At 41.5% G+C, this 26,377-nt stretch overlaps 3 protein-coding genes across 3 annotated transcripts; 1 reads left to right on the forward strand and 2 right to left on the reverse strand.

The window, feature by feature from the left end:
• Positions 1–378: 378 nt before the first annotated feature.
• ciz1a (cdkn1a interacting zinc finger protein 1a) lies at positions 379–12,914 on the reverse strand. The gene is made up of 17 exons (XM_061734139.1): positions 12,780–12,914; positions 12,171–12,390; positions 9,891–10,018; positions 9,517–9,722; positions 8,326–8,449; positions 8,073–8,151; positions 6,985–7,076; positions 6,784–6,863; positions 5,685–5,882; positions 5,440–5,570; positions 5,241–5,334; positions 5,044–5,148; positions 4,799–4,939; positions 4,605–4,683; positions 4,391–4,512; positions 3,061–4,307; positions 379–2,422 (listed from the first exon to the last, which is right to left on the reverse strand). Exons 2-16 carry the CDS (start codon positions 12,338–12,340, stop codon positions 3,660–3,662), a joined length of 2,397 nt encoding a protein of 798 aa, XP_061590123.1. The 5' UTR covers positions 12,341–12,390; positions 12,780–12,914; the 3' UTR covers positions 379–2,422; positions 3,061–3,659.
• Positions 12,915–15,734: 2,820 nt separating this feature from the next.
• Positions 15,735–23,011, reverse strand: LOC133455216 (RNA/RNP complex-1-interacting phosphatase-like). Its single transcript, XM_061734142.1, has 9 exons — positions 22,679–23,011; positions 21,263–21,338; positions 21,052–21,183; positions 20,524–20,647; positions 19,795–19,855; positions 19,677–19,723; positions 19,530–19,605; positions 17,003–17,104; positions 15,735–16,466 (listed from the first exon to the last, which is right to left on the reverse strand). The coding sequence occupies exons 1-9, from the start codon at positions 22,723–22,725 to the stop codon at positions 16,133–16,135; spliced, it is 999 nt and encodes a 332-aa protein (XP_061590126.1). The 5' UTR covers positions 22,726–23,011; the 3' UTR covers positions 15,735–16,132.
• Positions 23,012–23,828: 817 nt separating this feature from the next.
• LOC133454444 (tubulin beta chain-like) lies at positions 23,829–26,146 on the forward strand. Its single transcript, XM_061733174.1, has 7 exons — positions 23,829–23,918; positions 24,456–24,575; positions 24,653–24,874; positions 25,001–25,283; positions 25,674–25,713; positions 25,811–26,008; positions 26,116–26,146. The coding sequence occupies exons 1-7, from the start codon at positions 23,913–23,915 to the stop codon at positions 26,144–26,146; spliced, it is 900 nt and encodes a 299-aa protein (XP_061589158.1). The 5' UTR covers positions 23,829–23,912.
• The last annotated feature ends 231 nt before the right edge of the window (positions 26,147–26,377 follow it).

Consider the following 26,377-nt stretch of genomic DNA (forward strand, 5'->3'; position numbering starts at 1 on the left):
AAGTCAAAGTACAAGTGGAACGTAATGTTGTTGCCACTGGCTCAAAGCAAGCAAAAAAAAAAAAGAAGAAAACACTCAAAACTCTAAACACTAAAAAATAAGGACCCTAGGCTAAAAACTAAAACACTACGTACTCAAAAGTGCATAAGGATATACAGAGATTAAAGAGCTTGGTGCAGTACTGTAGATTGTACATTGTTGAGGAAATACAGGGAACAAGTTCTGTTTATTTAAAAGTCTTATGGAGTGGGGGAAAAAACTGTCATGGCTGTTCTGCACCTGTCGCTCAGAAACCTGCCTGAGGGCAGGAGGGAGAACTCTCCATGGTCAGGATGGGTGGGATCCGCCAGGATTTTTTTTGCCTTTAATAGGCAACGACTGTGTGCAATGTCCTCGATGGATGTGAGGGAAGTGCTGGTGACTTTGGCTGCAGCATCCACTACTCTCTGCAGGGCTTTTCGATTGGCTGACGTACAGTTTTCATGCCAGATGGAGATGCAGTTGGTCAGTATGCTCTCGATCGTGTATAGAAGGTGGTGAGGATGGGCGGTGGTAGGTGAGCTCTCCTCAGCCGACATAGGAAGTGCAGCCTCTTTCTTTGACAGTGAGGCTGTATTCCAGTGACCAGTCACTGGAAATATGAACCTCCAGAAACTTTGTACTTTGAGTGATCTCCACAGCAGCTCCACCTATGAAGAGAGGGGTGTGTGTGTAGGCTAATTCTTTCTGGGGTCCATGATGACCTCTATGGTCTTGTTGACATTCAGATCCAGGTTACTCCCAGTGCTCCAGCTCACCAAATGATCTACTCCCTTCTGTATGTATCTTTGGAAAGTTGAGTTTAATTTCTCTAGCCACACCCAGGCCTGATTACTGCCACACTGGTTCTCAATCAAGAAATCACTTAAATAGGACCTGCCTGACAAAGTGAAGTAGACCAAAAGATCCTCAAAAGCTACACATCATGCTGCGATCCAAAGACATTCAGGAACAAATGAGAAACAAAGAAATTGAGATTTATCAGTGTGGAAAAGGTTACAAAGCCATTTCTAAAGCTTTGGGAATCCAGCGAACCACAGTGAGAGCCATTATCCACAAATGGAGAAAACATGGAACAGTGGTGAACCTTCCCAGGAGGCCGGCCGACCAGAATAACCCCAAGAGCGCAGCAACGACTCATCCAAGTGGTCACAAAAGACCCCAGAACAACATCCAAAGACCTGCAGGCCTCACCTGCCTCAATTAAGGTCATTGTTCATGACTCCACCATAAGAAAGAGACGGGGCAAAAATGGCCTACATGGCAGAGTTCCAAGACGAAAACCATTGCTGAGCAAAAAGAACATAAAGCCTCGTCTCAGTTTTGCCAAAAAACATTGTGATGATCGCCAAGACTTTTGGGGAAATACTCTGTGGACTGACGAGACAAAAGTTTAACTTTTTTGGAAGGTGTATGTCCCCTTACATCTGGCGCAAAAGTAACATTTCAGAAAAGGAACATCATACCAACGGTAAAATATGGTGCTGCTGGTATACCAAAGATTCCTGAAGGAGAATGTCCGGCCATCTGTTCGTGACCTCAAGCTGAAGCGCACTTGGGTTCTGCAGCAGGACAATGATCCAAAACACACCAGCAAGTCCACCTCTGAATGGCTTAAGAAAAACAAAAACTTTGGAGTGGCCTAGTCAAAGTCCTGACCTGAATCTGATTGAGATGCTGTGGCATGACCTTAAAAAGGCAGTTCATGCTCGAAAACCATCCAATGTGGCTGAATTACAACAATTCTGCAAAGATGAGTGGTCCAAAATTCGTCCTCCACAGCACTGTAAAAGACTGCCAGTTATCGCAAACGCTTGATTGCAGTTGTTGCTGCTAAGGGTGTCCCAAACAGTTATTAGGTTTAGGGGGCATTAACTTTTTTTTACACAGGGCTGTGTAGGTTTGGACTTTTCTTTCCCCATAATATTAAAAACCTTCATTTAAAGACTGCATTTTGTGTTTACTTGTGTTATCTTGCCTAATATTTAAATTTGTTTGATGATTCGAAACATTTAAGTGCGACAAACATGCAAAAAAATAAGAAATCAGGAAGGGGGCAAACACTTTTCCACACAACTCTAGATTCATTGCCATGACTACATGAGTTGCTACATGCCAGTCTTTTGTGGTTTTAAATATCCTCTAAAAACAGGGTGGATGAAATATTTCCAGAACACACCGATGGAGAAGGAAGTAACGTGTCATTTCAAACCAAACTGCACTGTCTTACCATTTCTGCAGATGCTATATTTATCAATACTATGGGCCTGAACCCCCCCCACCCCTTCAGGACTGTGGTGCTTTGGGTTAAATGGCAGCTTAGAAAAAAGTTCTAACCATTTTATATGGACCAGAACCAACACCAATGACTTTGGTAGAATACCTCAAATTAGGGCTGGGCGATATATCGAGATTTTAATATATATCGATATATTTTCAAACACGATATGGTACGAGACAATATCGTTTATATCGATTTAAAAAAAAAATAAATAAAAATCTTTTTTTTTTTTAATGATTTTGATATAGCTTATTTTGTGACAAATTGACTTGAATATTTTATTTGAGATTTGCACAAATGTTTTGTTATTTGCACAACTGTCAACCTCAGTGGAAAAGTCTGCCTGTTACTGTCTACATTGTATTAATTGCACAGTGTATTTTAATTTAATTGTTATGCAGGAAAGGGATATTTGTTTTATTTTATTCAAGAAGCATTTTTATTCTATATATGCAGGCAGTTTATTTTTATTTCATTTGTTTTATACATTTTGATATTGTGCAGACCTCTGTTAACAAAGGTACCTGTGTGACATTTGGCACGAGGCTTTGTATTAAAACTGACTGTTTTTTTAAGGGTTTGTCTCAGAAAAAAATGAAGCTAACAGAGATGCTATGCTATAATGCTTTGGGGGAAACCCCAATTAAGGCACAGAAAAAATATCGAGATATATATCGAGTATCGCCATTTAGCTAGAAAATATCGAGATATGACTTTTGGTCCATATCGCCCAGCCCTACCTCAAATCAAACTTCCATTCCCCGCATAAAAAAGTTTATCAAAGACGATGACCTTTTTGCTGTTACCTCAGTAGTTTAAAAGGAAAATTGAAACACAATTTTTTTTATTTTTTATTTATCCCCAATGGGCATACAAACCTACATACGTAAATTGTTTTAAGTAACTGACACAACAATATGACTGAGTAATTGTTTTCAAGTGGTCATTCACCACAATAATCTTTTCTTCATTTAAGAAATGCATTTGTAACCTGGGTGATAACATTGCAGTTGTGACTAAGGAGACCGACATGGAAATTATTTTTATAAATCAAGTTTTGATTGCTATTTTCTAATTATGAGGATGCCCTACACAAGTAAACATTTTGCTCTGAGAGCCAAAACAGAGAGCCTTACTTACAGTGATTAATGTTCATTTCCAGCTGTCAATGTCTGACCTTCCTATGAGAAGTCTGTTCTACTATGATTCACCTGCCAGTCTTCCCATTTACTGCAGTTCTCACATTTCATCATGAAGAGAGGATGAGCTGTTAACTTCTTGGTCTCAGTTCCATTAAAGCACCTCTGATGTGGTTTCTTTTCCGCATTATCTCTTTAACTCAGCGTTTGTTTGTGAACCTACCCGACCTGCGTTTGGCTGGGGTTTTAGGCTTTCTTTTCCCTTGGCCGGCAGGAGTGTCTTTCTCCTGCTCGTCTTCATTGGAATCCTCATTAGTTGCTGTTGGCCCTGAGTCTGCCTCCTCTCTGCTCTCAACTGGAGTCTCTTGAGCTGTAGATGTGCTGGATTCGTTGTCTTCCTCCTTGTGATCAAGGCTGATGTCTTCATTTAGGTTGCCAGAGCTGATTGCTGAGATGGTCAAGTCCTGCGAGGTAAGGTCAGTTTCCTCTCTGTTCTCTTCCAGCTCGTTTTCTTTCAGGGTTTCCAGTCCGGTGTCTGTTACCGTGGGCTGCATGGAGTTTAGGTCAGCAGCTACACCAGTGCCAACGGAGAGCAAATCTTCACTTGAAGAGTCTGTCAGAATTGCTGCTGCAGACCTTAAGCTATCTGATGGTACAATGGACTTTGACGACTGAACGGCTTCTGACGTCTGAGCGGCTTCTGACGTCTGAGCGGCTTCTGACGTCTGAGCGGCTTCTGACGACTGAGCGGCTTCTGACGACTGAGCGGCTTCTGACGACTGAGCGGCTTCTGACGACTGAGCGGCTTCTGACGACTGAGCGGCTTCTACTTTTTGACTCGCCAACCCCTGAGAAACAACGGCACAAAAACACTGCAATAAACATAAAATATTCAGACCACAGAAAATCAGGAAGATAAATCAAAACTTACTCTGAGTTTCTCAAAGTGCTTCAGTGATTTGCAGTGAGTGTGCAAAGCAGAAGAATCAAAGTGGTAAAACTTGTTGCAGAGTGTGCAGATGAAACCTGCTACTGGAACTAAAAAGCTGGATCCTGTCAAATATAATCAGATAGGACATTTTCACAAAACACACCATATGGAACCAAATAAAAAAAAGAATCAGAATGAACTAAAATTCACCAACCATAGTTGGTTTCAGGGTCATACTGCTCATCACTGGCCATGTCATTTAGAGTCACTTCTTTAATGGAAGCCCAGCCATCCTGTAACAAGGATAGTTGTACTTTGTATATTAGATTAACCTGACAGTGGCTAATACATCTTGTTATACAAGCAAAGGAAAATACTTCCAAAAGGAACAACAGATATTTAAATTACCTGTGTCTGTCCTTGGTCTCCTTCACTCCTCTGCCTGTCCTCTCCTTCCTCCTCACCCCCATCCTCTTCCTCCTCTAATGAAAAGCCATCTGTGTCCATGGCAGTCAGTTTGGCCAAGGCTCCGCTGCCTTTCTCCTGAAGCTATTAAACCATGACAAACCCATCAGTGAGTTGCAACATTGTGGCAAAGCACATATATTTAGTCTGCACATCTGGCAAAACACTTGCTGATGCATCTTCTCTACCTTCTGTCTGTGCTCATGAGATTGCAAGTGCTGCAAAAAATTCTGTGAGGTCTTGAAGCGTTTCTTGCAGATGGTACAGGATGAAACATCTGTTAAACTAGCAAGCTGAAGGGACAATGAGGGAGAACAGATTATCAAACCAAAATAAGATTAAACTTTTTCAAGACATAATACATTTCCGTAAAGTGAATGATTACTTTATGCTCTTCTGAGCGACGGTGGTCCATGACGCTACAGGTAAAGTGAGTGTTACATGTAGCACACCAGCACTTCGAGTCTGCTTTTTTCTCTCTGCAAAAGAACATGATGGATGTCATATTTTTAACCTCACATTTCTAAATTCAAAAATACAAAAGAACACAAAGAAAACATATATATGTATGCATTTAAACCGACCCATCTTTGCTTGGCTCTTGAAGAGACTCCTGTATTCGTGGCAGCAGGGTCACTAGGCAAGCGTTGCTCATGTATTGGATTTCCATCATCCGCTGCTGGTGAGACATGCTGTTCATGTGACTTCTGAAGTTCTACAACATACACACACACACAGACACAGAAGAGACAACTTAAGACAGAATCCTCTAACAATTTAATTCCTCTATAAAAAAGCCGTGCATTATGGATGTATCCGTTCAACCTACTTGCTGGTTGTAGCATGTGGTGCTACAAAGGTAGCAGTAGAACCGGTTTGAACCCTCTGCTACACTTTCCTCTTCCTCTTCCTGAGGCTCTGTTGAAGCCAAAGAGGCATCTTTGGGCTGTGGCGTCTCCTCTGCTAGTAAATCTACCTGCTGGTCCTCTTCACCATGGGGTGACTGGGATGGTAAACAACTGTAAGCCTACAGAGAGGATAAGAAAATCAGATTGACATGTTACCTTACATTTTGGCATCACTTGCTGCAATTAGTTGCACAAAAATCCTATCAGCTGTGTGGTTTTGTCATATTTTGCATCTGTCATTTCCAGTACTCGAGTTGTAAAAAAAAAATCAGGGGGGATGGTGGATTTTATCATATGAGGACAGATAATTTGTGCTCATTACAAATAATATAATATATTACAAATAATAGCAGTGACCAAAACACCTGCAGGAATGACATAGCAGCAGTTAAATGCAGCCTTCTGTAAGCTTTAAATATCCACTGGGCTTACATCAAATACATCAAAACACAAAAATAAAAAACAGTTATTTGAAAACAGTTATTTATCTGAACTACTCAATAAGCCTCTGTCCTTCACAGTAAAATGGATCACTGCAAAAACTCAAAATAAGAATATTTGTCCTATTTCTAGTTAAAATGTCTCATTTTAGTAAAAAATCTTATTACACTTAAAACAAGACTCATCACTGGAAAAAACAACAATTTTCACCTGTTTCAAGTAGATTTTCTCTTGAAATAAGTAGAAAAATCTGCCAGGGGAACAATATTTTTTTTGCTTGCAATTAGAAGATAAATCTTGTCCCACTGGCAGATTTTTCTACTTATTTCAAGTGAAAATTTACTTGAAACAGGTGAAAATTGTCAAAAAAGTTATTTTTCTGGTGATGACTCTAAATGTTGAAATAGCAGTAAAACCACATTCATTGATGAAATGACATAAGGGATGGAAAGGGGGGATGGCAGTTTTACAGGGGGGATGATTTTGACCGTTTTTATTTCAGGGGGGATGCCCTCCCCCCTCATCCCCCCTCAACTCGAGTACTGGTCATTTCCATAGGAAAGTAAACACTCCTCTCACCTGATCACCCCTGGTTTCCTCCACTTCTTCAACAACATCCCAATCCCTGCTGGAGCCTTCATCCTCCTGAATGCTACAGGCTGGATAAAAAGAAGAACAGAAAAATAGTACAGACCTCATCAACATCATATTCATTTTTCTTTATATTCTAGGTGTCTCACAATATTTTCATAGATCAGTCATTAGGTTTGTATGTTTCACCTTCAGGTGGGATATCCTCAGGGCTGCTGTTGCACTCTGGAGCGGCAGTAGTTTCAGTCTCAACAACACACTGTTCATCGGGGTTCTCTGACCTGACCCAAAGAAGAATAAAGTTATGATCAACGACAAAGCATCACTGCCCAAGGAGGTTTCCACCATGTCCTCCTGGTTAGTGCTTCTTCTCCCTTAACTCAAATAACATGAGTTGCTTTCCCTGTATTTACAACAGTAAGGTAATACCGTCTCAATATCCCTGGAGATGTCTGTATATTTAAGCTTTGGCATCGAGCTTGTGCAATGACAGACATATACAATAGAATAAGTCATGTTGCTGGTGACTATCAACCTTGAATTAGTCACTGAGAGAGAGAATGCAGGGATCTGTCCGACACGCTTCGATCAGAAAAGATGCAAAGCCAGTGCTGCCAGTTCAATGGGGCATCCCTCACTCCCTCACTCTCTAACGAACAAAACTGATTACTGCAGGTGCAGGTGATATTAATCAGTCAACCACTCTGCCCCAGTGACACACCCACACACAGACACACCTCCACACAGACACCCACTATGGTGACAAGGTGAGACAATACATCCCTGCTCCTACAAGTCATGGTGGCTGAAGTGGAGCAGACTGCTGTGCTGGGTTAAGTTTGGAACTCAAACAAACAAACAAAAAAAAAGACAAATGCAAACAAAAGTATTTAGTGGATTAGAAGAAATTTGCTTCTCTTCTACTGCCTCATTTTCCAGTGTCAACTCATTTTTTTCAGGATTCCCCTTTTTCTTTACCAAAACAGCAGCAGTGCAGCTGGAGAAAGCGTTACATTACCATGTTTATCCAGACACTGCTCACAAATGGTACTTTATTTTATTAAAATCTTGATGCATATTTACACACTTGAAACAAAACTGTTCTTTTTGTCATTGTTTTGATATAGCGCATATAAGGTGCATAGTTTTAATAAGAATTCCATTTTGTCTGAAGTTATTGCAGACACAGAAATATCAGTTAAAATATGAATCTTCCATAAAAGTGGAAAAGGGGGGGAAAAAAAATCACTTGAGAAGTAATTTAATAATTTCCCTACCCTTCGGTCTTCTGCCTCTTCACTGCAGGCTCTTCAAGTTGTTCAGAGATCTGCTCATCCACTCTTCCTACATCACCATCTGATGCAAGAATCAAGATAAAATATTACTTTTCACTGCGGATTCTTTAGTGCTTTGTATTCACATGAATACATTCTCAACTGATACTATGTATGTCCCCAGACAAAAAGAAAGTCCATTATACTATGTCCATTCAGGCAACATATCTCTCGGCTGCCTAAGCTGCAATGTTACCAGTTTGAGTCTTGTCACCATCTTCATTAGTGCCGCTGGCTGCTGCTGCTGGTTGATCTTCTGTGCTTCCTGTTGCCATCTGCTCATTGTCCCTCTTTCTGTCTGGGATACGAGCCGTCGTGTCCTACACAGAAACCACAAGACTCCAAATAAACCTTTAATAAAAAAGGGACCAGTCTTTTAAGTCAAATATGGCTTTAACAGCAGAAGACTGAAATGGGGATGAATTTGGAACATTAACACAAATCTAAGAGTTCTAATGAGGTTGAAACCATAGATTTAAAAGGGGCCATAAGTTTTTCTTGACATTCAAAGGTTCAAAATTATCTTAAACTGTTATATTCCCAGTTTTTAGAGAATTTAAATGTTTTTTTAAAAGGTAGCAATAGATAAAAGTTGTCAAACACTAGTTATACCAGGAGCTTCCAAACAATTCTGCTCAAATTAACTTTCAGCTAACACAAGCAGAATTTGCATCTGCTTATTGACCCACTAACTCCAAGCACAGATCGACCATAAATGTATCCCTAGTAACCAGACTGGACAATTGGAATAAATATTGGATAAATTAGAAAACCCAGAGTTTCTGAGCTGCTATCAAAGTAAAACTGCTCTACTGTGGTGTTCAATCAATGAGTCAGGATCAAAATCCATAATATGTCCTCTGTAAGTCCTCTATTTACAACTACAATAAAATAAAATTATATCTGACAGACATGAAATGTTAGGATCCTAGATGGTCAGACTAATGTTTACACATATTTGTTCAAAGCAATCCAAATGCATCTTCCTCTTGTATGATAAATCCCTTCATTACAATGAAACATTCATTCCTATGAAATGTGTTTGTCTATGTAATAATGACTAGGGGGTCATGTTCTGGGTCTCTGCAAAGCACCTAGAGACAACTTGTGTTGTAACAGACGCTATAAAAAAAGAAAAAGAATTGAAATTCAGATGTTCATGTCAGGTTCTTATGTTATGCACAAAAAGCCCTGAATTTCTTTGAAGAATAGTGATTCAGATTGACTACAATTACAGTAATTTTCCACCGTGGAAATCTTAAAAAAACAAAGCAAAGTGTCCTTTTAATAGTGAAATTGTATGTCAATTACATATTGACAGCTAAGGTACATTAGTTGGACTGTACACTTCTGGAAATATTAGTTATCAAAATGATGCTGTTATTACTGTGGTAGAGATGGAGGAGGAGGAGGAGGCTGCGGTGGTGTTGAAGTAGCGAGCATGTGGGTTGTAGGGTCGTGCAGCTGAGTAACCCCTCATGGAGGACTTCATGTTCATGCCCATGGGAACGGGCCCAAGCAGGGACGACCTGGTCCCTGCAGCAAAGAACTGTCGGAACTGCTGCCCACCCATCCCAAAGCCCCGCATGCTGCCTGGAGGAAAGTAAAGCATGAAAGCAGATAAATACATGAGTTTTGTTAGTCATTTACTACTCTTAATTATTTAAAAAAGCTGACAGCCATTTCTGCTGCCTCTATAAATCTATTTGTCCTATTCCAGAGAAAGTTTTCTTTTGACAGTAATCCAAATTCAGACTGTACCCTGCATCTGCTGCATCAGTAGAGCGCCCTGCAGCATCGGATTGGGTCCGATGATGGTTGTTTGGGTTGCCTGGCACAGGTTGACCATCCGAGGGGAAGGAGCGGTTTGAGGAGGAACAGGCATGGACCTTGGGAACAAATATACAGCGATAGTAAACATGCAACATCATCTCAAAAGGCATACATTGACTGAAGATATACAACTATAAAACAGCTCTGCCCTTCTTCTTAAAAACATTTACATTCTTAATTGTATGTACCAATAAGATTTAGCAATAAGGAAACAATCAAATTGTAGAGTTAAAAACAAGAGAATAGTTTATTTGACTTAAAATGGACAATTGTTAATTAAGTAATTAACACTTTAATCACCAAAGGGAAATTAAGAATTTTGGAATTTGAATTTAATTTGAAGTACACAAACAAACACCCTGAACATGCAAACAATGACTGCCTCTATTATTCTTTCAAAACTCTAAATGTTTTCTTTTTCTCAAATGTGGGATAAGTGTGTGGAGCATCTGATATATACAACTAAAGAATAAATTATTCTGAGATTTAACTGTGATTAAAAAAGGAGAGAGGACAAACAACACAGATTAGGGATGACAATTAGTTGAACAAATTAATTGGAAGAAAAAATGTGGTAATAAAAATCATAATGTCCTCCTTGTGCCCACTAATGTGGAGGACCATTCTCCTCACATACTAATCACTCCAATCAATCAAAAATGGCCATGCTCTTGAAGGTTAGGAGAAGCATTATATTTCATTGTAATCTTCAGGGAAATCTTCAAACCAAAAGCACAGATAAAACATAATGTCCAAAGAAAAGTAAGACTTTGGAAGTATTTTTTGATTTGATAAATAGATGTACAGCAGAAAAGAGCACTGTGAAAAATGCAGCGCAATCTAAAGGCCACAGTAAGAGGCAACCCTGCCAAATATTTCCAACACCACGAGCCAGTGTAAAATAAAAGTGAAATATTTTGGGAAAAATAAATAACAAAAACACTAAGTGTTTTTTTTGCCAAACGATAAAACAGACCCTGATGTCCAAGTCATTTGTTATGGTAACACCATATGAAAAAAAGTCTCATGAAGTCAGAGGGAGATAACCAACTAACTACTTCCTGGCTAAGGTCATGCCATTTATCAACACAGAGTAAAAATGGTTTTGAAAACCTTATCCGAACTCTGAATAAAAGACATGCCAGGCATCTGTGCCACTCAAGAAGGACAACTGAGTCATGAATGTAATTGTCAAACATTGCTGACTGTAAGATGTATTGCCCATCTACAATATTAAAGTGTACTGTACCATACCTGCGTCATACATTGCACTTCATCAACTATGACTTTCAAATGAAGGATCACTACCTACGAAAGCCAAACCTTCCTGCTTACCACACAGGTCAATGTGACAATGATCCAACATATTTTAGAAACTTTTAGGACTGTTAGGATTTTATGAAATTGTTTAAGAGTTCCTCCTGTTCAGGAGTTCAGCTATAGTTCAGCTGTTTTCTTTAGTTGCAGGGACAGCGCCTGTTTTATGACTAGGCTATTAAAATAGTTCAGATATTGTGTGTGTATAAGTGAAGGCAATGAAGAGAAACAGATCTTTAACATTGATGGGTCTTAACCGTTATCTGGGTTGACATCTTAAGTAGGAAGCAATAAACAGGTACGCTGAAGGTCTGATATGTTTGGCAGATGGGGTTCATGTACAAAGAACCCCTCCCTTTTTAGTATAAATCGATGACCACTATGTGCATTTCTCTCCTGCCTATGTGGTTTGAGAGAAGTGTACCTCCGGCTGGTTGTGCATGATATAATAAAAGCTTGTATTAACTTTGATTCTATTTCACTGGTTTTCTTATGGTGCACCAGACAAACGAACACGAGGATGTTTCAAGGTTAATGCAGAGTGAATACTTGATTTAAGCTTCAGTCAAATCATTGAATTGCAATGTTTGTTAGTAAAGCAGCAATTGGGAATTTACTCCGAACTGTTCAGCTCTAGTACAGATTTAATGACATAAGCCGGAATTTATTTATTTTTTCTCTCATTTGTGTATGTTTTTTTTTTTCATCTGAAGCCATAAATCTTGCACGACACAAGAAATACTAATTTTAATTTACAGGATAACATACAGGGCATGGAAAAATCCCAGTTTACCTAATAGTTTTACAAAACTTTAATTTTGGCAGCTGTAGCTCAGACGTCAGCACGCCGAAGGCCCGGAATAATCCCCGGTCTCGAGTGAACGAGCTTACCGCTGCGGCTGGTGGTGGTGCGGGACATGGTGGGGCTGCTGGTGGGGCTGCTGCTGCTGCTGCTGCTGCGGCGACTGCTGCTGCTGGAAAAGTTGCTGCAGCTGCCGCAGGTGCTGCTGCAGCTGCTGCTGCTGCTGCTGCTGGTGATGATGCATGTGTGGGTTAAACATCACGAGCTGGTTATGTCCCCCGCTGAGAAATCAGACGTGGAGCTTGATACCTGCCATGAGAGATGAATAAAAACACCTTTATCATACAGTCTACTGTCACAATCACTTAATAAAATGAACAATAATAGGAGTGCGTGGCTCATGAGAAAACAAACGCATGTCATGACAAATGGCTAATGCTACCACGATCGGTAACAACCTCTGGTTTGCAAAGTTAAGTTTCTTTACTCAGTGAATTTCATGGGGAAACGGGCTGTTAATTGGTTATTTTTGGAAAGACGTCGGAATATAAACGCAAACAATACCAGGATAAAATAAATGTGAAATAGCTGCACCTGCTTTAGTATATGAACAGCTAATGTTAGCCTTAGTGTCTGAAAACAGCTTAGCTTAGCATATATTTCAGGCACTTCCCCACATGGTAAGTTTTCTACGTTACCTGAGACTTATTTCAGTCACGACGACGTGCTTTCTTCGGGAAATGCAGCGTCGCGTGTTGGTTCGCTTGCAGAAGTCACAGCACAGAGTTTGGTTCAGACTGTGAAGACTGCGGTGCAACTTGCAAAAACAAATTCAAGTCTCTGTTCACACTGTTTCCCTCTAGTGGCTTTGCACTGAATGTTTTCATTTTTTTTTAAACTTTATTAGCAAATTTTGCTATACAAACACCAACAAGGTATACAATAGTGTGGAACAGCACATACAATGGAGTAAATTATATTATATATCTAGTAGGAATAAGAAGTCATAATATAGATAATGAAGGTAACAGTCATCATAATAGAGTAAGTAAATAAATAGAGAATACATAAATAAAACAAGTATGAGGAATAGAATCAGATGCATAGAAAACAATAAGGAAATGTCAAGACAGTTATAAATAAAAGGTTAGTCAGAGGATACAGGGGAAAACTTTTCATAGTTGATAATATATTGCTTTTTTTTGTTGTTTATCAAAGAGATTTAATGAGAGAATTTAATTCTAGTAGAAAAGGGGCAGATTTAAGAGTAGCACCAGCAAATTTTTGTTTGTGAATAAAGAATTTAGCGTAAATAATGATAAAATTCAATAGGTGTTCAAGAGCATGATCTTTAGGATAATCAAAGTAACAAATAATATTGTAGCAGGGTGAGTGCTACGGGGGCCCGACCGACAGGACAGAGAGGACACGGGGTTTCAGTGCAGAACTCCTTTATTTTTCAATCACCCAAGACACATGTGCGCAGCAGAGCCTTCTCCAGCAGCAGCACCTTCTCTCAGCAGAGCCCTCTCTTAAGTGCAGCTGCTCCTTAAGAAGGCAGGCAGGGTGGAGAGGTTGATTGGACACACCTGTGTCCAATCCGCTGAGTGGCTCCTCCACCCGGAGGCGCCGCCTCAGGAGCCGTTGCCTGGTGGCCTGCAGCCTTTGCCTCCCGGCCTGTCGGCTGCAGCACCACCAGCGCTGCCGCGGCGAACCTCAGGCGTGGTGCCGGGGTGGGTCGCTCCGCGGGTCCCGCAGCCTCTGCCTCCCGGCCTACTGGCTGCGGCGCCACCAGCGCTTCCAGCGCCGCGAGCTGCTGCTCACCCTGGCCCTGAAGCAGGGCTGCCAGGTCCGCCAGGGCATGGGCCAGCACTTCCAGGTTCCCGCTCCGTGCCTCCCTCCTGTCGGGCCCCACGTTGGGCGCCAGTGTAGCAGGGCTAGTGCTACGGGGCCCGACCGACAGGACGGAGGGGACACGAGGTTTCAGTGCAGAACTCCTTTATTTTTCCATCACCCAAGACACACGTGCGCAGCAGAGCCTTCTCCAGCAGCAGCACCTTCTCCCAGCAGAGCCATCTCTGAAGTGCAGCTGCTCCTTAAGAAGGCAGGCAGGGTGGAGAGGTTGATTGGACACACCTGTGTCCAATCCGCTGAGTGGCTCCTCCACCCTGCCACAAATATCTTTAATGTTAAGTAAATAAACAGATTTAGCAGCATTGAAAAAATGAAACTCAAGATCATTCCAAAATCCTTTGGATGTCAGTGAAAAAATAAATGCAGAGATCTTTCTGTTTCGTTGTTACAAAAAGTACAGGAGTCATTAACATCTGTAGGCTTTTCACTGAAATGAAACAAAATGATCCGTAGTAGTGATGTTGACATTTTAAAGCGACATTCAGGTTTGTATGGTTTTTTTTTCTTCATTTAGTCAGTTTCTGTGGGTTCTGAAGTTTCTGTGTTATTTTAATGAAAATTTTATTTTTATTTTTGTCTGCATACATTTAATGGTTAATACCAAGTTGGTAAAAACCTAAAGCATATATGCATTTTAATACATAAACAATTTAATAGATAACATATATCATTTTTTTAAAATATATGAATACATGAATAAAGCATTTTAAATGTAATCTAATCTTTGCATAAAATCAGAATTGTGGATTAAGCCCTGCAGTGTGAATGTAGCCCATGAGTGGGTATTGTGGGAGTGGGATGTTTCTCTGCTTCACCTCACCTGAATCAAATTAATGAACGTCAGCATGCCATCAAGGTCTGCACAAGTTTATTAATGACACAGGTATTGTATCAGCGTGTGTTGAAGCAGGGGAAATATCTAAAACATGCAGGACACCGGGCGTCAAAGAACAGGATTGCCCACACCCTTATGTAGCTTGTGTCACACATAACCGCCAACTTCTCGATTGAAATGAACGCTGAAATAAGAAAAATTGCAGTGCATCAATTGACCACTGGGGCTTGGCGCCACAAGGAAGTTGAAGGACTCCCTTTTGGAGCCATGTAATAATTCGCTCCAGGACCGGGGGGAAACCTGTAATGCCCAAAAGAGAGCTTCATGCCTAGGGTTTAAGCTGGGTGGGGAACCCCTGACAGCTACCCACCACACCACTCTAACTGGTGGACCCACTATTAAAAACCCCGTCCTCAGATAATAGAGCCAATACACGCCCCCTGGACATACGCACCCCTGGTACCATGGCCACTTTAGGTGCCCTAAATGTGGCTCCCTCTCTCAATTGCAGCCAGCCAGCTCCAGGTTGGTTCAAACTTCCAGGATCCAGGCTCCAGCCACTTCTAGTCATCTCCAGCCTCCAGTTTCTTCAGCTTTAGCAACTTCCTTAGGTTTTGACTTGACTCTAGACCGTTTCGATCATGTAGACCTCCCTGAGCTGACCATCTCGGGTCTGTTAGACCCCATCCCGACTCGACTATACAAAAATGTCTTTCTCTTACTGGCATGGCAAGATCAACTTATCCCTAAATTTAGGATTTGTGCCACTGGTTTTTAAAGTTGCAGTAATTAAATTTTTACTTATGAAACCTTCTCTTGAACCAGACATTTTAGCAAATAATCGACCAATTTCAACCTTCCATTTGTATCTAAAATTCTGGAAAAGGTAGTTGCAAGCCAGTTATGGATTATTCTTTAGTGTCTTAAAAACAGCAGAGGAAGATTACAACTCAACACTGCTCAATTAAAAAAATAAATAAGTAGATCAACACCAGAAAAAAATTAAGAAGAACTGAATACAGTTCTGATCCAATGTATTTATTTCAACATCGTTACAGTAAAATCATTTAAAATGAACTCTAGGTGTCTTTTAAAACTACTAATAACTAAAAACTTAAAACTATCAATGTGTTTAAAACCACAAATAACTAAAAACTATCAATGTGTTCGATGAAACGGACCTTCAATCTGACTGATTTCATCCATCAGACTATTCAACTCTGCCGCATAAAATCAGATGAACTATTCACACGCAGGACAAAGTCGTCATATCCATGTGTTCTGAGATCACGGGCTAGGTGGTCACGGGTCAGGATGTCTCTGTGTGTATCTGAATGAGGGTCTCATTCTGGGGCATGTCCAATCATCTGCTTCAACATCGTTGGACGAGGTGGTCCAGTTGGCTGAGTAGCGGGGGAGGATGGGAGGTCCACGTTCTGATCGTGGGGTCCTACACCATTCATCCTCCCAGCCGGGGTGTCTCCTCCACTGAGAGTTCAGGAGGGGGGGCTCTGGTCGATACTGACGCAACGGAGGGAGGGGAGGGATTACGGGAGAATAAGGGAGGAGCCTGTTATGATGAGGACGATGCCAGTTGTGAGGGAGCCGGGAGTTCAGTCCTCGTGGAGGGAGAGACCTGGAGGAGGATGGACAAAGTGTCATTCTTATTTTTCTAATGTTTTCCTGACACTTAAAGAATGTTTTTGTTTAGTTTTAGGGAACATACAACAGTTACCACCACCACCACCAACAATAATAATAACCAGAACATTTCAGGAAATTTTGATATGGGCATGCCCTACTGCCCATTTGTTCCTTCTTGCTGCTTTTGTTTGGGGTGATACTGGTTGTGTTCAGGGCGGTTCTGATTGTATTTCGGCCGTTTCTGGTTCTGTCTGAGGTGGTTCTGGTTGTGGTTCAGGCTGGGTGGTTTATGGCCCTTTGAGCCAAATATGCTGAATCGCCACTACTGACATGCCCATAAGAAGTTATTTTTAAACATTAATCTTGGATTATTGATTTGTTTGAACTAATAACCTGGTAGTGTCTTACTTTTCTTTGATTGTGAACATCTGGACAAATTCTGAATTTCAGGTCAGATTTTAAACATGAGTTCATCACAGATCTGCTTGTTTCTCCAAATGCTTAGTTCATGCAGCAGGACGGCTTCACCTGTGGTATCCAGACTCATCACAGTGCTGTTCATCATCTGTTGGTCGGTAGACTGCCTGTCCTCGCATTGGCTCATGCTCAGACTCCATGATGCCCTTGTTACTGGTGGGAAACATCAGATGACAAAAATATTTCAGTTTTCATTGAAATCCATCCCATCATCCTTAGTAGAATGGTAGGATCTGTAGCGTGCTGTACTACTTCTTTCTTCTTCCCTTTCCTTTCTTCAGATCCACCCTCAGTTATTAATTATAAGTATCTCATCACCATCATTGTTCTTGTAGTTTGTTGTGCTGGTCTGCCCCCACCTTTTCTTTTCTGTACATGTTTGCAGGCCAGAGCTTCAGGAGCTGCATGCTGACCTGCAGTCCCACTCTCTGACCACCCCAGTGTCTGCTGTCTACATCTGTTTATATAGTCATCCCAGTTGTCCACCAGTTAGTCATTCTGTCTATGTCTCTCCTCTCTCTGTTCTTCATCCTCTTTCGTATTTTCCCTTTCCTGCTATGCCCAGAGCCTTCGGCAGCAGGGTTAAGATCCAGGTCCTGCTCAAGGTTTCTTTCCTCCTAAAAAGGGTAATTTTTCCTTGCCACTGTTTGGCTTAAGATTTCTCTCCCACTAGGGGAGTGTTTTACCTGCCATTGTTTATGTTATAATTGCTTGCATATTTTTTTTGTTTTTCAGAATTTGAGTGAGCGGGAGCATGTAGATGTTGAACTCTAGAGGCCCCAGGATGGACCCTTGGGGAACTCCACAGGTTATTTTTGTTTTATTCGGATTAATAGTTGCGTATAGACACAAAGACACCCCTGTCTTTTAAACTGGACTCAAACCAGTTAAAGGAGACCTATTATGAAAAACAAGTTTTTTCTTGCTTTAACATATATAAAGTGGTCTCCCCTCAGCCTGCCAACACAGAGAAGGAGGAAAGCAACCAAATTCTGCAGTGTCTGTACACCCCGCCCGGATGAATCTTCCTGTGTCATGTGACTTTTACGAGCCGTTCAGATTCTGCTCCTGTCGTGACGTCACAACGGGAGCAGATTTCCAAAGGTCGACCTCCGCTGCTGAAACCACGCCCACAACTAACTCAGCTGGCCGGAGCTTCCACCATTGTTCCAAAGTGGGTTAACGTGTGGCTGTTTCCACAGCGAGGGGACAGTAAAAATTAGGTTTTGCATCGACACTTACCCTCATAAAAGGATCAGTACCAACAGTACGGACCCGGCGACTGCCCACGAGTCAGCGGTAAGTGACGTTAATTTTTTCTGTTATTTATATTTGTCTACAAGTATGATCTTTGCATGGACTAAGTATTTAGCTTAACTCTGGAGCACCGGGGCCACTCACCGGACCGGACCGGTGAGTGGCTCCGGTGGCTCAGGTGTTACCTAATGGAGCCACTCACCCGTTAGGTAACACCGGAGCTCTATTAGTACCGTAATACATTTTTTTCCGTTTATGGTTTCAGATCTTCCAAGCAATGCACCTGAAGCTGTTCAGACACCTTCAGAAGACGCACGGTCCTTCCTTGAACCAGGAGTAGTGCATACATGTTATTTATATACAACTCACGTTTTTTTTTGTTTTTTTTTAACAATAAAGTTGCCATTTGTGAAAATTCAGTGTTGTGATTTCTTTACAGTTAACATGATTCATTTGTCTTGTAACATAAGAAATGAAATGATGAGGAATCGGAGTAAATAACTTTGGTGTACCTGTTTAGAATTCAATTAAAGCTTCCTGTGTGAATTAGTGTGAAGACGAGGTGACCCGGTCAGGGAACTAAAGGCTAATTTATGGTTCTGCGTTACACCAACACAGAGCCTACGGCGTAGGGTACGCGCCGATTTAACACTGTGTCATAAATGCATGCGAGCGTCCGACTATCGTGTCGAGCTGCGTGACATCGGACACTTTCTGTCCACACTGAAACCATTAAACTCGCGGCCAGTTAGGACAGTCCAATAGAAAATAAAGCAATGGAATTGATTTTGTCGCTGACGCTCGCTCGCATCGCTTTAATAGTGTACGCAGCCACTGCTCTTCTGCCCGGATGCTTTGTGCCTCCCCTGCTACACGTCATTCAGGCACCCAATCAGCGCAGAGCCTCATTATCATAGCCTCCCCGCCCCCTCAGAATCCAGCATAGAGAAGGAGGTTAGAAGCGGTAAAATTAGAGACATGGCCCACATGCGGAATTTCTGATTTATGTAGAAAAAACAAGCTTTTGATTGTTTTTAAGACATTCAAGGCCTGTTTAAAATATACATTAAATGCCATAATAGGTCTCCCTTTAAGTACTGTACCAGCAGAGTGCTACCCGGGTTATGAGTCAGTCTAGTAATATGGTTTTATGGTTGACCATGTCCATGTCATTGGAGACCTTAACAAGGGCAGTCTCCGTGTTGGGGTGTGGCTGAAAGCCTGAATGATAGTCATCAAAGCAGTTATTAGCTTCAGGAAGTTATGCAGTTGTTGAAAAATACACATTTCAATGATTTTATTTAGAAATTACGTTTATTACCTCCTTTTTGGTCCATGCTGTAGGTCCAGCAAGTAGTTCTGTCTCTCTATGGGGTGACCTCTGGAGGAGTTGAACACTACAGAAATGGGACATCAACACTTCAAATCTTTCTTCCTCACAGACAACCCATTTAACCCAGACACTCACACTTCACAGCGTCCTCAGGGTCCATCCCATCAACGTCAATCAGATACCTGTAGGTCACAACACGCGTGTTAGTCTCTGCGCACTGTTCCCCTTAATGCTGCAGCTGACCAGTACACACCTGCAGATCAGGTAGCCGGTACGATTCAGTCCATGGGTGCAGTGGACTCCGATCAGTTTATCTGGAAAACAAGGTGAGACAGATTGTTCACAAGGGGAAAACATTCAAGACAGTCGTCCTACCCCAAGATTAAAAACCCAACAGCTCTATCTCAGAGCCTACAGGTCTCACTGAGCATGTGAGATGTTAAAATCCATGACACCACAATCAGAGAAGACCGAACAAGTATGATTTGTTTTGAAGGGTTTCCAGGAGAAAACCGTCTAAAAAGAACATGGAAGCAGGAGTGAGGTCCACAAAACTAGATATGAACAAACCAGCAGACTTCTGGAACAATGGCCTTTGGACACATGAGACCAAAATGAAAATTCTTGGTCAAGTTTAGGAAAGTGTTCAGAAAATGCCCCTGTACTTTCTGATGCTTGGAATTTGTGTATCAAAGTGCAGTCCTACTGTTAAGATTCTGCATCTGAGTGGTCAGGGCAGCATCTCTTCAATTAAACCAGTAAAGCCCAGTTCTGGTCCTCTAGAGGCAAATCTTCTGCATCTTTTGGATCTTTTCCTGCTTCAATACACCTGATTCAACAAACATAAAGGTCTGCAAACATCTGTCAATGACATCAGAACCCTGGAACCAGTACCTCCAGACAACTGCTGAACTGGAACCAGTACCTCCAGACAACTGTGTGATTCTTTAGCTGTTGACATTCGGTGGTTCTACACTCTCACCATTCTCCTTGTTTTCTCTGAGGAATCTGTACACGGTGCGTTTGAAGCTCAGGATGACTTCATTGCTGGGAACCTCATGACCAGTGGTGAAGATCTTCACATACGTCAGTGAATCGGGAATATCCTAAAAAAAACAGACATTAATTTCTTCAGTGAATTTTTCCATCGTTTTATTCTGATCACCTGTAGAGCCATAGCCCCATAGTCACAGTAGGATGTTAATTTCTGATGGATTTTTATTCATCAGGTGTGAAACTGACTTTAAGGAATTCTAAATAAGTGTCTCACTGAAACCAATCATCATATTTTATTCGTTTAAGTACCTCAGCTAGCAGGTCCATATGAGACCTATTCTGGGTAAAAAGTGGAGTACTAGGGTGCAGATTAGCTTGATACAGGTAAATGTCATCGGTCCCTTGTGAGCTGAGGATTATGGATTGGACACCACCTCTCCCTCAAAGGGAGAAGCTAATCAGGTGGGCCGGCTCCAAGGTTGGCACAAAACTGTTCAACTGTATGTGTGCCCACCTGCAGGCTGTAGTACCGCGTGGTGAAGGTCAGGTCAACAATTAAGCCCAGGTCCTGGTTATGTCTGTGCAGTGTGTCCAGGAGGTCCCAGGGCCCGAACGCATCTGAGGATAGGAGCTGACGTTTCAGAGACTGAAGAGAAACAAACACAAACTCATCAGACAACTAGAACCGACTGGTTCACAAAAACCTGGTCTGATCCACCACTGACCTGTTTCAGAGGAACCTTGAAGGCAATGAACCGAGTCCCGTCCAGTCTTCTTCCTACGGCCGTGTAGTCCAGCCACCTGATGGACAGTAAGTGACAGCCAAAGTGGTCAATATCTTATCGTTTTGTGTTTACCTGCATCTTCGGCTGTGTACCTGGACTATTTTGTTGGAGTATAAATATTTGAGACAGCAAAAATATGGTCACTGTAGGTTCATACAAACACACTGATAAAAAATTAAAAAATCTATCTGTAATGCACTGCCTACATCTATTGCCTCATTCGCCCAGGATTAAAATGAAACGGGGACCTGCTGTAATTTGTAATATTCACAGAAGATGTCTTTGACTTCTTTAATAAATAAAATTGAATTTAATTGAATTGGCCACCCCATTGAAAACTGCCTGGCTCCACTGTCCTCAAGGCCACTTTCACAGGCCGTTCCTGGAAACGGAGACTAGCCCAAACATACTTCTACTAATGAAGACGTGACATATGTAACTATCAGGAACTGAAACCGAGACTTCCCTCTGACTGTTTTCAGGTATTAGATTGGTATCAGGTCGGTGTCAGGTAGGAATGTAATCTCGCAGTAAAAACGATAAATTCCCGTTGATGACGTTTTTGTGTAACGCGAAGACAGCGTTAAATCGACGCACAACGTACAGGAAAGAAGGAAGGAAGGAAGGAAAGATATGAGCAAGAAAGAAAGAAAGAAAGAAAGAAAGAAAGAAAGAAAGAAAGAAAGAAAGATAAATTCCCGTTGATACGTGGTTGTGTAACAAACATGGCGGATCTGAGTCATTCCAGTTTTGCAGTACAGGTGCAACTCATTTAATTAGTTTTTATCAATTCCATTTAATTGGTGTAGTTTAGTAGCATTTAGTATTCTTTTAGAGCAGTGTTTTTGGGGCTCCAAAGACTGAATGTGGTGATAGATTTATAGTTACAAAGGTGGAGTTGAATTGGTATTTTTTTAATCGTCATTTTTATCGTTATCGGGATAAATGCCAGAAATTATAGTGATACATTTTCTAGTCCATACCGCCCATCCCTAGTGTCAGGTATGGATTGCTATCACGTATTGGCTGATAACATCCTGGATATTGACAGTGGGATCGGTACCTACACAAAATGTTATTTTGTAGTGACCACTCACTCACGGACACTGTTTAGTTTCAGTAGGTTAGAATTCACAAGAATCTAGCAGTTATTACTGATGACGATGAGTTTTCAGTCAGTGTTCTGTTACTGTCGGTTTCGGGCAGGTGAAACGAGAGACTGAAATAAACAACACAAGTGTTTCCTTCGTCCACAAAAAGCGTTCTTCAGCTCTTTTGTTCCCAAACTCCTACAATTTTCGTGTTTCGTGCTGCTCTTTAACCTGAAATCAGAGTACTCCTGCAGTCACTACTCACCGGTCTGGGACTCCGTTCTTCCTGCCCCTGCTCCTCTGCCCGGACATCTTCCCAGCTCCTCTATCGTTACTTTCTTTTTTAAAACACTAGTTATATAAACATCAGAAATGCCGCCTGTAAACACGTGCTTACATCACTTTCATCGCTCTTCGTTTCGTGATGCAGCTCCCCGTGTGCGCCACCTTTCCGCCTTGAAAGCGCAGATATAGTCATAAACTTTAAAGAGTAGCGACTTAATGTTTTTTATCTAAAATGTTATCATGTCAGGGTAACCATAGACATATATACATGGATATGTCTACGAGGCTAACGATGAAGGATGCGGCGCCTGAATATGACGTCATGCATGAAGACGTGGCAGTGATTGGCTCAACACGTAGATCCACTCATAGACATATATACATGTATATAAATATATATTTAAACATATATACATATATATATCTATGGATCCACTGCACACATACGCTTACTTTGTTGACCCGACTAGAAGAATAAATTTAGTGCAAACCCATATTATTTATTGGTTTCCGTTTTTGTTTTACTGTATTTGTTAATAAAGTTGTGTGGGAAACAAAGGCTCACCACACACACACACACACACACACACACACACACACACACACACACACACACACACACACACACACACACACACACACACACACACACACACACACACACACACGAAAAGACTAGATCAATGAACTTGCTTCAGATCAAAAATGGATAAAACGGGAAAAGGTCGTTATTTTCGTTTTTTTATTTTAGTTAGTTTTCTTACTTTTGGTTTTATTTTGAAAAACGAATGAACGAATGATACACAGAGTGATTTGATTGCTTTTGGTCATGCAAAAAAAAAAAAAATAGAACCACGTCCTGAATCAGTCACGTGGTACAGCGAGGCTTCAGACGTCATAATTTTCAGCTCCGACCCTGAACGAAGCAAGCTTCGATACACTCATTGCGCAACCCCTCCCCTACTCGACACACGCTTCGAAGCCTCGATACCAAATACTGCTGCTTCGGTATGGCAAGCTAGAAGGACCAAAAAGCGGGCATGAAATGAACGCCCTGCTGAACAAAACGGTGTAAAAAACGCGGTTATGAGCTGAAAACCCGCCTTAAAAAGCGGCAACTCATTGATCAGAGACAGGATGGTGTGTGGCACAAATAGCTCTACAATGACAGAGAGACTGCTCAGAGAAGAGAATCTGACACTGTAGACAAAGTGATGCAGGTCAGTACAACATGTTTGTGAGATGTTCATAGCCTACATTAAAGTTATAAGTAAGCATGGATTTTGCTTTAACCATCCATTATGTATGGTTTAGTGGGAATACAAACGGAACAGAATGAAACAATAATCAAAACATAATCATAACATCAACATTACAGGCCTCTCTCATCTTTTTAAGTGGGAGAACTTGCACTATTGGTGGCTGACTAAATACTTTTTTGCCCCACTGTATGTACATGCTATTTGGTTTTGAATTAGTGATTGAGTCTGGAAAAAAAAGTGAAAAGTCTGGATATTTAACTGTCTTCATTTAACTTTTAAACTTCATTATGACTCATAATTGATACAAAACAGTTCAAATATTTTAACCCAGCTTGGTTCACTTTTTCATTTCATCCATCTTGAAAGAAAGATTGTTTTGTTGGACGGATGTGGGTTGAAAAACAGATTCTTTACTTGGTCAGTATTTCCAAAACACTAGTTTCATGAATACCAAAATGGAATGAAGCAAATTGTTTTTCTCTATTAGGTGGCAAGTTTGTACCTCGTGCAGTACTCGTGGACTTGGAGCCCGGCACAATGGACTGTGTGAGGTCTGGTGCATTTGGACAGGTGTTTAAACCCGACAACTTTGTCTTCGGTGAAAATATTGATGATGTAATTACTCTGCTGTTTAATCAAAAATGTAAGGGATTTTTCTGAAGAATTAGATAAAGACGATTCTTGTATAGCAGCTAGGAAAGATATCTATATTTGCATGTAACTGGGCCAAAGGCCACTACACTGAGGGAGCTGAGCTGGTGGACTCGGTCCTGGATGTGGTGAGAAGTTCCCAGCTCACACATTCCCTGGGAGGAGGCACGGGCTCGGGCATGGGCACGCTCCTCATCAGCAAGATCCGAGAGGAGTATCCAGACCGTATAATGAACACTTTCAGCGTTGTGCCATCCCCCAAGGTCTATACCATGCATACATAAAAGTCAACATTAAATGTTTGATGTTTTGTCTGATTTCTTTATCCATTTAATGCCATTCAATTTTCTTCCCTTTGATCGGTCTTTTTGTTCCCTCTGCTCTTTCAGGTGTCAGACACTGTGGTGGAACCTTACAATGCCACACTCTCCGTCCACCAGCTGGTTGAGAACACAGATGAAACTTACTGCATTGATAATGAGGCCCTGTATGACATTTGCTTCCGTACACTGAAACTCACCACTCCCACCTACGGTGATCTGAATCACCTTGTCTCAGCCACCATGAGCGGGGTGACCACCTGCCTTCGCTTCCCGGGCCAGCTCAACGCTGATTTGAGGAAACTGGCCATAAACATGGTGCCTTTCCCTAGACTGCACTTCTTCATGCCAGGTGTAGGAGCCATTTATGTTTATGTTTATTGTTGGCAGTTTAATTAATTTAATTATTGGGTTTTGGTTACATCATTTGGACACTAGGTGGTGGTGATCAGAGTTCAACATATATAGAGGGCATAGGTGACAGGAAAGAGGAGGCACAGGAAGGGGAGGGCAAACAGTTCTCACCAGACTGCACAACAGATCACACAGACAAACAGGACAGAGCTGCACCTGCAAAAGAAAACTGCTTTTCTTCAATAAATCACCAACTAAATGCATATGTCACTGCCTGCAAATTAGTAATTTGGGTCTGTGTTGGTTCACTCCTGCCCACCTGTGAAGTAATGACAAAACCTTGTAGGTGGAAAACTTTTGGAATTTGGAAAAATGGTCATTACACCAGGTTCTGCCCCCTTGACCAGTCGAGGGAGTCAACGGTACAGGTGGAAAAGCAGGATCTTGCTGCTCAACACTAACACTTGTGTTGTAATCAATTCATTTTAAACTTGATATAACTTATAATTGAACTATCTTTTCTAGGGCTCTATCAGTTCCTGAACTCACCCAGCAGATGTTTGATGCCAAGAACATGATGGCAGCTTGTGACCCACGCCACGGCCGTTACCTCACAGTCGCTGCCATTTTTCGAGGCCACGTGTCCATGAAGGAGGTGGACGAGCAAATGTTGAATGTGCAGAACAAGAACTCCAGCTACTTTGTTGTTGCCACAGCTGCTGGGTCTCCAAAAGTTTCTTTGTGCTGGTGTTAATGGATGAACTTGTGTTTATTATTTTGGCCATGTGCTTCACATAGCGTGAGATTTGCTGTTTTGTGGTGGGGTGTAGGAGGTTTTTGGGATTCCTGGAGGCAATTTGAACATGAGCAGGATACTTTGCATCAACATTTATGAGAAAGTATTTTTGTCCGTGGTGCTTTGCCAGAAGGCATCAGTGGCATAACCTTTCTTATGATTGGTCTTGTCCACCAGGAATGGTCCAGGACGAAGAGCAGACCACCTACTTTGATGGGACCTGTGCAAGCTGCTCATGGAGAAGCAGCACAAGGCAGTGGTGATGTTGTAAACTTTTAATGTTTGTTTTTAAAGCT

This window comes from Cololabis saira, chromosome 11 (genome assembly GCF_033807715.1).
Source record: "Cololabis saira isolate AMF1-May2022 chromosome 11, fColSai1.1, whole genome shotgun sequence".
Classification (NCBI taxonomy): Eukaryota; Metazoa; Chordata; class Actinopteri; order Beloniformes; family Belonidae; genus Cololabis; species Cololabis saira.

What these genes read in the sequence shown, in the direction of transcription:
- LOC133454444 (XM_061733174.1), top strand. An exon ending in GCGTTGTGCCATCCCCCAAG is followed by an intron (nt 24,875 to 25,000) that starts GTCTATACCATG and finishes CTGCTCTTTCAG; the next exon opens with GTGTCAGACACTGTGGTGGA. An exon ending in ACTGCACTTCTTCATGCCAG is followed by an intron (nt 25,284 to 25,673) that starts GTGTAGGAGCCA and finishes TCATTACACCAG; the next exon opens with GTTCTGCCCCCTTGACCAGT.
- LOC133455216 (XM_061734142.1), bottom strand. Translation starts at nt 22,725, where the DNA reads ATGTCCGGGCAGAGGAGCAGGGGCAGGAAGAACGGAGTCCCAGACCG. An exon ending in AAGAACGGAGTCCCAGACCG is followed by an intron (nt 21,339 to 22,678) that starts GTGAGTAGTGAC and finishes ACTGTCCATCAG; the next exon opens with GTGGCTGGACTACACGGCCG. An exon ending in CGCGGTACTACAGCCTGCAG is followed by an intron (nt 20,648 to 21,051) that starts GTGGGCACACAT and finishes TGTTTTTTTTAG; the next exon opens with GATATTCCCGATTCACTGAC.
- ciz1a (XM_061734139.1), bottom strand. Translation starts at nt 12,340, where the DNA reads ATGTTTAACCCACACATGCATCATCACCAGCAGCAGCAGCAGCAGCAG. An exon ending in CACCACCACCAGCCGCAGCG is followed by an intron (nt 10,019 to 12,170) that starts GTAAGCTCGTTC and finishes TTTGTTCCCAAG; the next exon opens with GTCCATGCCTGTTCCTCCTC. An exon ending in GTCGCTCAGAAGAGCATAAA is followed by an intron (nt 5,149 to 5,240) that starts GTAATCATTCAC and finishes TTGTCCCTTCAG; the next exon opens with CTTGCTAGTTTAACAGATGT.